Source organism: Sitophilus oryzae, unplaced genomic scaffold (assembly GCF_002938485.1).
Source record: "Sitophilus oryzae breed Bouriz unplaced genomic scaffold, Soryzae_2.0 scaffold_1621_pilon_pilon, whole genome shotgun sequence".
Taxonomy (NCBI): Eukaryota; Metazoa; Arthropoda; class Insecta; order Coleoptera; family Curculionidae; genus Sitophilus; species Sitophilus oryzae.
Genome location: NW_022146305.1, coordinates 1356362 through 1367540, shown reverse-complemented (window position 1 = coordinate 1367540; position 11179 = coordinate 1356362). Strand labels below are relative to the sequence as shown.

Below are 11179 nucleotides of genomic sequence, written 5' to 3'. Positions count from 1 at the left end.
ATACCAGAAACAGTTTAGTAGTGTTTTTATAGTTTATTATTTTGCAGTTAAGTAGTAGGTGAAAGGATAATTTGGTTATTTTTTCTTTTTGTTTGATTAATTAGTAAGTTTGATAATTTTTTCAGTGTAGAAGTGGTTGAAGTAGTGAAGAAGTAGTTGTGTAGTGTTTTATAAGAGATTATATTAGTTTATTTTGTAGATGAGTAGTAGGTGAAGGTATTTGGGTATTTTTTTCTTTTGTTTTTCTTCTAATTGTAGTAATTCTATTAAGTATTGTGATAGATACACTATATCTTCCTTCAACTTCGTTGAAAAGTGCGTTATCATATAATTTTGGTTTTCTGGTAGTAGAATATACGAAGAAAAAATCTGATCAAATTTATTTTAAATTAAATTAATCGAGTTTTATTAATCAAACTAATCTAGCCAAATAATAATAGTTAGTTTCTAAATACTAAACAGGGTGAGTTTCCTACGATGTTCTCTATGGGTACTCTCGGAAACTACTGGAGATAGAGTCGGTTAAATGGGGAAAAAATTGCAGTTTTGTGGGGTCATAAATATGCGCTTTTCGGATTTTTCGGAGAAATTCAAGGCTTACTAGATATTTCGAAAAAAAAATTCTCTAATTCCATTATAATCTACCGTATGATCGAATAAAAACGGCGTCAACGATGGCTATGAAATGAAGATCGCTGTCATTTTATATCTATGTTTGTGCCTATGTAAAATTATATGGGAAATATCATCGATCGTCATTTCATAGCCATCGCTGAAGTTGTTTTTATTCGATCATACGGTATTTTAGACAAAAACTTTTCAGATAAAAGTTGTAGATAATCACATACCTAATGAGTTTGTGTTTTCTGTTTTTTTTTCTAAAGTCTGTCATTTTTGACATATGACACAAACATTATGTTTTTTTTAAATGGAAACCATAGTTGGCCATGACTTCATAAAAAGCGCCATTTTTTAAGCTTTTCAGCGATATAGATATTGTTTTATGTGCCGTGGTTATAGTTTGTATTTTTTTCAGCTTTCAGCTTTAAGCTTGAGGATTTCTATCAAGGATCCAAAATCTAAAATGTCTGTAAAGACTGATGAAGAGGGTTCTTGCATTTTTTGCGGCAAATATGATTCCACTCTGGAGATACACATTCAAACCCAGAGTCATAACAGGTAAATTATTGTAAATATTTAGTGACAACGCCCTTGTCTTATTGGATTACTTATTTTTTGCTTAATTTAGACAAGTTAGGAAAAGGAATTTTAGGTGTTTTTTTTTTTCTTTTTAGAACTGCTAAGAGACTGTTTTGCCACTTTTGTAATCTTCAGTTCTTCTCCGATTCTGAGCGCAGGCAACACAGGGAGTTAGAAGATCACGATAAAAAATCTATGCAAAGGTGCAATCATCCTCTATTTAATCCCAGACCTGAGAACCCCCAAGAAGAACTAGATCAAGCACTAAAGAATTTAGTTTACTATCTTTACTATTCCAATGCATATCCTTACTATATTAATTTGGAATATATAGAATATTATAGTGAAAAAATCAAATCCAATAAAGACTTCCAGTTTTCAATGAAAGACGTATACATTGCGAGTCCCTTAGAGTCGATTCTCAGACAAGACCAAATGATCTTGTTAAACCGCGATGAGGAAGCCAATTCCACTAGGATTCAAGTTTTGAAGAAACTGGAAGGTTTATTAAATGCAATTATTGTAATTTCGGAGAACATTGTTAAGGATAATTTGCACCTCTTAACCAAATTTGTACAGAATTGGATTATAGACTTTTACGACAAATTTGGCAGACGTAATAACCTTGATTAATACTATTCAAAAACTATTAACATAATTATTCAATATTTTTGTTTCGCTCGTTTGCTCATATTTTTTTCTAATTTTATTTTTGACTTATTATTTGTTTAGTTAAACCGTAAGTTTGTAATGCTTCATTTCATTATTTTAGTTTGATATTCTGATTTTCGACTTGATCTATTATACTGGTTGCACGTATCGAGGTTCTGTTTCTTCTAGTTTTAAAAAATGTTCTTATTTCTTTGTAGTTGTAGTGGTTGTAGTGTAAAATTAGATTAATTTTATTAAGTTTAATTATAATGTTTAGTGTAGAATACCAGAAACAGTTTAGTAGTGTTTTTATAGTTTATTATTTTGCAGTTAAGTAGTAGGTGAAAGGAGAATTTTGTTATTTTTTCTTTTTGTTTGATTAATTAGTAAGTTTGATAATTTTTTCAGTGTAGAAGTGGTTGAAGTAGTGAAGAAGTAGTTGTGTAGTGTTTTTATAAGAGATTATATTAGTTTATTTTGTAGATGAGTAGTAGGTGAAGGTATTTGGGTATTTTTTCTTTTTGTTTTTCTTCTAATTGTAGTAATTCTATTAAGTATTGTGATAGATACACTATATCTTCCTTCAACTTCGTTGAAAAGTGCGTTATCATATAATTTTGGTTTTCTGGTAGTAGAATATACGAAGAAAAAAGTTTTCATTATTTTAGTTTGATATTCTGATTTTCGACTTTGATTTTATATTGCTTTTTTATTATTTGTACAGTTAACTTGTTATAAGTTTGTACTTTATTATGTTAGTAGAGATAAGTTTACCCTTTAATAACTATTCCAAATAAAAGTTTATATTGAAAAACTACATAAATACTTTTATTATGAACAAACAACAATAATGTGTAAATTATGTTTAGCATGGTCGATTTATAATTATTAATTTAAATACATATAATATGGCGCTAGATAAGATTTTAGTCACAGTGTCGTAGTTATCCAACAGATGGCAGCGTATAACTATACGATTTTCAAGGATTTTTTTATTCGGGATGGACAAAATCGATCTTTTATAGAAGTAGGCATTTTGCAATAAATGACAGCTTTTATAGAATAGTTCCTCTGTACCACATCTTTCATTTTGGACACAACTCTACTATTTAATTTTCTGGAGATTAGGTTAGGTTTCAGTACTTTTTATATAGTACAGTTTGTAATTTTTCAGCTTTCAGCTACGAGTTTTTATTTAGTTGAGAATTTTTATCAGCGATTCAAAATCTAAAATGTCTGTAAAGACTGTTGAAGGGGATTCCTGCATTTGGTAAAGGTGTGGATCCGGTGGCTGACATTGAAACGAGTTCTTGCTGCATTTAGCCACAGATACTACGCATGCGCGCATCGTTAATGTTGCCAGATAGCAGGTTATTTTGGAATTATTTTCAGTAGAAAACAAATAATGTTTTTTTCAGTGCTGTCAATTGTATCTATTATTTATATTATTATTTTAATATTTTGCACAACACGTGAATGATAATTATGTATTTTTATAGCCAATAAAATTAAATAGAAATAAAACTCTAGATTGCTATAATTAATCTAATTATTCTAGATTATTATGCTACGTTTAAAAATTGCTATGTTAAAAATTCGTTAAATTAAAAGGGGTGTGTACAAGTTTCCTCTTTTTTTGAATTGTACGTAGGCCTTTTAGTTTCCGTAACTATAACTGTAGAATCAGCAGAATTAAATAAAGGTACCTTGTTTAATTCTGCTTATACATATATTGCATTAATTTTTCTGCTACCTTACGATTTTTCTATTCTTACACCTAATTTATGTGATTTTCTTAGCATATATATGATTTATAAATCATATTTTTCGTAATGGAAGGATGTGCAAGTATTAAGATATCTTAACATTTATTCTCCACACCACAAAGCATAATGTGCGTTGTATTAAGACATAAAAAAATTATTAGAAATATCTTAATATCAATCACAAACTAACTTAAGTTTTGCTTAAGTCTTAAGTTGGTATGTATATAAATTTAATGAGATCAAAAATAAACCTTCACCATATTATCAAGATAATAAATAATAATTTTAATTTTGGCATTACAGGAAACAAGAAATTATTTTAATCGTATCAGCATTCTGCGATAAAATATGTGCCTAAGCAATTGCTATTAACCAACTAACTTGATATTTTTAAGAAATTATGAAACAAACACACTACTATCTAACTAATTCTATCAAAGATAAATCTAAAATTATAAAGTGAATTATAGAATTTGTATTATTACTGATTAACACTCAAAAAATCATTTGTTTTCTACTGTAAATAATTCGAAAATAAACTGCCATTTGGCAACATCGACGATGTGCGCTTGCGTAGTACCGATGATCAAATGCAGCAAATACAGGCTTCAAGATCAGCCACCGGATCCACACCTTTACCAAAATTTATATAAACGTACATAAATAATACTTTCATTATGAACTGTCAAGTATCGATATATTCGAAATATCGATAGATTTCCACCATTCCTACTTGTAGTTTCTGTTTTCTGTGTAGGTTAGGTTTCAGTATTTTCATTTTCCGTTATTTCTGATAACTTATCAGTGAAGCATATTTGTCGAGCGAATCACATTTTTGTACCTGGAATCATGTCGCTCAGAGCAATACTTTTGGTACCGCCACCGTTCTTATCGCATATTTTACCACCTATTCCTATTCTACTAAGCGATAGCGATAATCTGGATCACCTTAGAAATCGACGAAATCGTAGAACCTCTGAAAGCTCTGAACCATCAGCACCAGCGAATTTAGAGAAGTATTGTTCGATTTGTGACACATATTACCCCATGGACGAAAGCAAGGAAGCCCACGAGAAAAAGCGCAGCCACAAAAAGTAAGTTTTTTTAACTTTGTTAGTATACGGGGTGGCCCAGTATTTCGAAAATCTACTTATCATCAGTTCCAGTTCCAGAGTGATGGGTGGTGGGTAAATAACCAATCGGTTCACCGCGGGTCCGGCAATAGTGTGTCGGGCATTTGTAGGTCGTAAAATAAAAAACTTGGGAATTTTGTTTAAGAGCAAATCTAAAGTACCTACTAGGATGTATTTCAGGAAAATATTTTCACTTCTATAGGGTGGCTCAAAAAAGTGTGAGTTTATCGGGATTATTTTTTTTTAAATAGAACACCCTGTATATTATTGCATTTTTGGCTTCCTTTCAGATCTTTTTACACGATCCAAAGATATGAGTAAATAATATATTTCGATAGTTTCAGAGATATTAATAAATAAATAAAAAATATTTTTCAGCCTTTCTTAAAAAATTATTAAAAATTCAATAATTAAGTATTATAGTTATAAAAAAAGATGGAGGTACAGACTATATAAAGCAGATACCTAATATAGTTTTGATTTCAGGATAGTTCTTGTATTTTTAATAATTTTAATAATTTTTTAAGTGATTTATCATAATTTTTTAATCGCTCAATTTCATGACCTGAAAAATTTTATATTCCTATACAGGCTGTTACAAATTCAGGGTACGAGCATTGGTATCTCGGAAACCGTAATAGATATGAACATGGTTAAATTGGGACAAAGTTGCGCCTTGGGATGTTCACGAAGATCCCATCAAAAAAGTTTTAAAAATTTCAAGGATTGCTGAGTCTTTTGAAAAAGAAGTATTTTTTTGAAAATAAATTTTATTTTTTTTTGGCGTTACTTTTTAGAAAATCAAAAGACTAATTGCACATTCTCATAGCCACTTCATTAGGACTATCCGATATTATTTTTATATTTAGTATACAAGAAATTTTTTTTTGCGAAAAAATCTACCACGCCTAAAAATATTTGCAATAAGACTCACCCTGTAGAGGTTTTTCGGTTTTTTATTGGGCTACCCTGCGTGTATTCTTTTATGTAAATACCTCCGTTTTACTAGGCGAGCCAAACAATCATTTGCCATCCATTTTGTCAATGAGACTCACCATGAAGCTGAAGAAAACTTAACACCCGTTGAACAGGAGTCATTAGAAAAGGCCATACACGAAGAACTGTCAAAGTTGGCGTTTAATTTGTATGAGCGAAAAGTGGTGCCGTACGAAATCGGTCTGAAGCGACTTCAAAAATTTAACAAACAAGTCGAATCCATCCTGGAAAGAATGAAGTGTGAAAAAAACAGAACAATAGCAAGTGAGATTGTTGATAGAAAAGAAGAAAACATTAAACTTGATAGTACCAAGAAAGTCCAACCTATTACAGAAACAATTTTTGATAAAAATGAAATTTCTGTTAAAGCTAATCAAAAACTACCAACAAATAATATAAAGACAAATATAAATGAAAGCACCAATAAAAATGAAAACGTTAAAGCTGAACAAAAACTACCAACAACAACTCTAACAAATAATATAAACGGAAAAACAACTGAAAACATCAATAAACACGAAACTGGTAATATAAACACAAGTGAAACTACAAACGACTGGACGAAAGAAACTGAAAAATTACTGGAAAAAGTCGTGAAAGAACAAAAACGCAAAGGCAAGACGATCAAGGAGGTTAAAGTACTGCGGGAACTGGAAAGTTTAACAAAATCTGTCTTATCCAAGCAGATACCTTTAAGGTATACTTTGGAGTTCTTGCAAAAATGCAGTACTGAAATAAAACCTTTATTATATCCATATTTATAAGTTTTTATTACATTAATAAGTTTTTTTAATATTCTCAGTATTATTTAGTTTTTATTTTTTTGACATTTATTTGTTTTGTTATCATGTTCTTTTTGTTCCTATTCTTAATATTAGATCTGTGTTATCCAACCAGATACCTATCAAGAATACTTTGGGGTTCTTGCAAAAATGCAGTACCGAAATAAAAGCTTTATTATATCCATATTTATAAGTTTTTATTATTTTGATAAGTGTTTTAATAATATTCTCAGTATTATTCAGATTTAATTTTTTATATTGTTCTTCAGTTTATTGACATTTATATGTCCTATAATGTTTTGTTAATGCTATTGTTATGTTCTTTTTATTCATTAAACTTTATGTTCCTATTCTTAATATTAGAATATTGTATTGTTGGACGCTGTAGTTGTAGCGTTATTTAGTTTATACGTTTATATGTTCTTTATGTATCGTTGTTAATCGTTAAATAAATATTTTGCCTACACACACCGTTTTACCTGGCAGTTAAAACTGGACAGTCCAGACTCTAGAGAACCGACAGTAGTTGTCTAAATGGTCTTATTCCGTCTAAACCTCATATGGATATAACATTTTAATGTATATTTTTTCATTCAGTAGTTTAGAAACTATTTAGAAAAAATCGAAATAAAAATGAAACTTCTATACACCCTGTATCTCCGAAACTAAGTATTTTAGGACATACACTTATATTTAAAAAGTAAATTTAAGATGTATTGTTATTTAAATATATTTATCAACATCATTTAAATAATACCACATTAACATCGCAACTTACTGTATATTTCCTGTGATACCAGAGTTTACAATAGTCTGCTACTTTTGTGTCGTCCATTATCAACTCTATATCTTTGATTTTTCTCTGTTTTAATGTACATTTCCAAAAAAAATTATCTAAAATGAAAAGAAAAGTATCAGTAAATAATATATTAAAAAACCAGAGAGTTTAGGAGATACAAGATAAGTTAACGAAATGCTTACCTATTTTTTGTAAGTCCATCGCTTCACAACTGCCTCCCATCTTGAAATTCTTGCAAGAAGGAACATCCAACATAGTTTTAACCTGAAATATTACATAAACATTAGTTTCTCGAAGAGTTTAATAATATACTCATATAAAATACCCCAGTGCAGTTATGACATTCACCATGTTGAAATTGCCAAAATTTTTAGAAAGCTGCGACCATTGAAAATAGTTAGCCTTAGTAACCCTTATTAACCCTTAACTGGTCCGGCGTCGTCTGACAGACTACGCCAAATAATTAACTCATTCTCATTAGTTACTAGGACCGCCTACAGGATTGGCGTTCCAGCTAATCCTACCCCTCTCGGTCAACGACTGATAGCCTGATTTATGCTCAAACTAGATTAGTTTTTTAGAAGTTCTGGCAGAAGTTACTTAAGCCGTAGTTTCTCAGACGACGCCGGACCGTTTGTGTAACATTTTGTGTGCGACAAACTTGTAAAATATGGTCGGGCCTTCGAAAAGAGTGCGTTTAGGACATTCTAGTTATGAAGAAACTCTATTAAAATGATATGATGAGGACTGTGACAAAGACAATATGACAATCTGCCAGACAAATGCGTTTGACAATGTCAAATATTCCAGGAGAAATATACTTTATAACTGGTAGAATACTTGCAATTCCTGTACAACCAGATCACCCCTACGGAGATATTCTTATCCTAGAGTTCTTATCCTAGTTAAAGAAAATGTTATGTCCTAGTTAATTATTTTTAATGCCTAGAATGTACGAATCCATTTTATAAAACATGTTCAGGAAAACAATGAACTTTGCCTCATGCTGTAACTAAAAACTTTTTCTTTAACTCCAGTTTTATAATTTATTTTTGTTTATATATAGTTTTAAAAACTTATTTCTATATTGTAACGACTGTTAATAATTTGGTTTTATTTTTTAGAGCTTAGTAAAAACCTAATTGTTTTTTTTTCAAATTTATATGTATGTTATTTTATTTTGTACTATATTTTCTTACAGTTTATATTAATTGAACCCATTTTTGTCTAGATTAGTTCAATAATACATAATAAAATATATAATGAAATAAAAATTTGTTATTTTTTAGTTTTTGTGTGTTTTTTAAAGTTTTTAGAAGGCGTAGTCCTACAGACTACGCCGGACCGTTTATGATACAAATCTTTTACCGGACCAGTTAAGGGTTAACATACTAAAAGTCCCCATTTGTCCGATGTATGCGTCATCAAAAAAAATCGGCCGCCATCTTGAATATTGGTACTTTTTGGGAAAAAATGTAAATAACTCGAAAACGGTTTGTTATAGCGAAAAACTTCAAGAGGTAAAAATTAAAGAGAATAAAAAACTCTATTAGAATCAATAAAAAATAGTTTATTATCCTAACGCAATGACGTACAAAAAAATTTTGAAAATCGAGCAATTTTTAAAAGGAATCACCGAAATGCAAATTACTAATTTTTTAAGCTTATTAACAAATAACATGGATATTTAGCATCAATTCAACTGCAATACAATCCTTGTGACATTTTCAAGAAATATTTTTGATTGGTGGGTTAATAATATTTCAAAATTAACAAAAATTGTAAAAGCTATCCTTTACTAAATACATGTGTACTAATAATGTGCGAAAGCTGTCTCCACCTTGTCCCGGGCGGGGCTATTTGCACTTAAACCAAGGTCTTATTGTTACCATTTTGTAAACAACTTGTTTTTAAAAATATAGTGACAGTTTGAAAAATTAGGCTACAGGTTGGAAGAAAAAAATAAATTGTAATGTAAACTGGCGACTTTCAAAACGTTGCAAAAAGATCCTCATCTGCGACAAATTACATCCGTTTTTTTTTAGATCCTGCAGCACAAAAATCTGAGCTAATCGAAGCTGGAAATACATTCTTATTTTCATTATATGGTCGACATAGGCTAGCAAAAGATTTAGATCAGTTGAGGTATTTTAAATATAAAGCCCTTACATCTCGTCAGGTACTTATAGTAAAAAAATTGATTTGGCTACCTTACCTCCAACAACTAACGCAGCTGAAAATCATTATTATAGGACCTATTTATAAATGCAGTATTGGCTAAATAATAGAGAAGAGGCAAAAGAATGTGGATGGAGTAAAAAAACGGATACCTTAGTTCCAACAACAATGTCAAACGCAGTGGCACCAGAATTCGTATTGAAAATTATTTACTGTAATTGCAAATCTGGATGTAATAAACTATGTACCACTGCGATAAAAAAAAAAGTAGTACAAGAATTAGTAGTCCCAGATGGAACTCCTGGTCTATAAGGATATTTGAATTATATTGAATTTTTTTTTGGATTTAGCAACACTCTTTTTTTGTTTATCCCTAATGCATCTGCAATGTCCCTTATGGGAACCCCATCCTTTAATCGCGTAAATATAATCGATTTTTGCTCTGAAGTTAAACAAGGCATTTTTTAAAAATTACGTGACATTGACACAAGAATATAGACCAGCAGATTAAATCATATTTTGTTGTGCTATTTTTTTTAATCGCAATGGTACATGTTTAAAATCCAATATGCCATGTTCATGCTTGTGTGGTAACTGTAATGGTATTTCTTGCGAGAACAAACAAATATCGGTCGATGAAGAACAAATCGAATAAAATTGTAAATTTCATTTTTTTTCTAGAGATGACAGTTTGAAAAGTTAGGTTACAAGTTGGTAACTCATTTTTATTAAAATGGTCATAATTTGAATTATTGTTATTCGATTTGTAGGGGTATGTTTATAATGTATTTATCATAATGAAAAAGTGTTAAGATATTAGGTTAAGATCGTAGATGATATTTATGTCAAAAAGACATTCGCAAGTGGTTTATTACCATTGCCTGGAAACTTATATGGTGAAATTTTGATAAAATAATTTACTACACACTAAAAACACGGTATGTCGCTAGTGGTAGGAAAAATCATTTTTAGAGGTTACTAGTTTATTTGGTTGCCTGTGATATGCATATACAGGGTGTTTCCTAATTAATCTAAAAAATAAAAAATCGTTAGAAAACGAATTAAGGCGGGCTCTTAATAAGCATATTTATTTTTTTTCTCGACAACCGTTTGATGAACAAGAAAAACTCAAAAGATCAATTTTGTTGAAAAAGGATGACCAGTCAAGAAAAAATATATTTTCTTTTTAAAAAGGCAGTGGTGTACCATTTATGTTAAGCAAAAAATCGATTTTTTTAAATTTTTAACACCCTGTAGATCAGAAAGGAAGTAGGTACTTTAGACCTAATGGTTATATAAAAATTGTTTTAAGAACACATGAGGAATCACCCCATAACTTTTTTAGACTAATCCGAAAACATCCTGTATATTGTCAACTTGACAATGACTGCTGATAAATCAAAAAATACCTTTTCAGTGAAAAAAGCCTGATTTTCGCAGGAATATTTTTTGATTTTTATTGAATTTGGGCCTGCGTTTGCAAATACTCGTTTGTTTTTTAATTTTCTATCTATCTAAATTTTAAATATCATAGTTTTATTATTTATTAACTGTAAAAATGGTGTTTTCTTGTTGTGTTGCATCTTGCAAAGAAACTAACAAAACTGCAAAAATGTACGTGTTTCCAAAAGACGATAAGGTATGTATCTTATATAAAAGAAAAATATATGGTAT

At 30.0% G+C, this 11179-nt stretch overlaps 2 protein-coding genes across 2 annotated transcripts; both read left to right on the top strand.

Annotated features, from left to right (window-relative positions):
- Window positions 1-2012, top strand: LOC115880367. Its single transcript, XM_030897579.1, has 3 exons — window positions 1-12; window positions 1037-1179; window positions 1296-2012. Exons 2-3 carry the CDS (start codon window positions 1085-1087, stop codon window positions 1831-1833), a joined length of 633 nt encoding a protein of 210 aa, XP_030753439.1. The 5' UTR covers window positions 1-12; window positions 1037-1084; the 3' UTR covers window positions 1834-2012.
- Window positions 2013-4381: 2369 nt separating this feature from the next.
- LOC115880352 lies at window positions 4382-6966 on the top strand. Its single transcript, XM_030897560.1, has 2 exons — window positions 4382-4711; window positions 5760-6966. The coding sequence occupies exons 1-2, from the start codon at window positions 4467-4469 to the stop codon at window positions 6508-6510; spliced, it is 996 nt and encodes a 331-aa protein (XP_030753420.1). The 5' UTR covers window positions 4382-4466; the 3' UTR covers window positions 6511-6966.
- Window positions 6967-11179: the final 4213 nt, after the last annotated feature.

Excerpts from the sequence above, each read along its gene's own strand:
- LOC115880367 (XM_030897579.1), top strand. The coding sequence starts at position 1,085 with ATGTCTGTAAAGACTGATGAAGAGGGTTCTTGCATTTTTTGCGGCAAA. Across the intron at positions 1,180-1,295 it reads CAAACCCAGAGTCATAACAG|AACTGCTAAGAGACTGTTTT; the intron begins GTAAATTATTGT and ends TTTTCTTTTTAG.
- LOC115880352 (XM_030897560.1), top strand. The coding sequence starts at position 4,467 with ATGTCGCTCAGAGCAATACTTTTGGTACCGCCACCGTTCTTATCGCAT. Across the intron at positions 4,712-5,759 it reads AAAAAGCGCAGCCACAAAAA|GCGAGCCAAACAATCATTTG; the intron begins GTAAGTTTTTTT and ends CCGTTTTACTAG.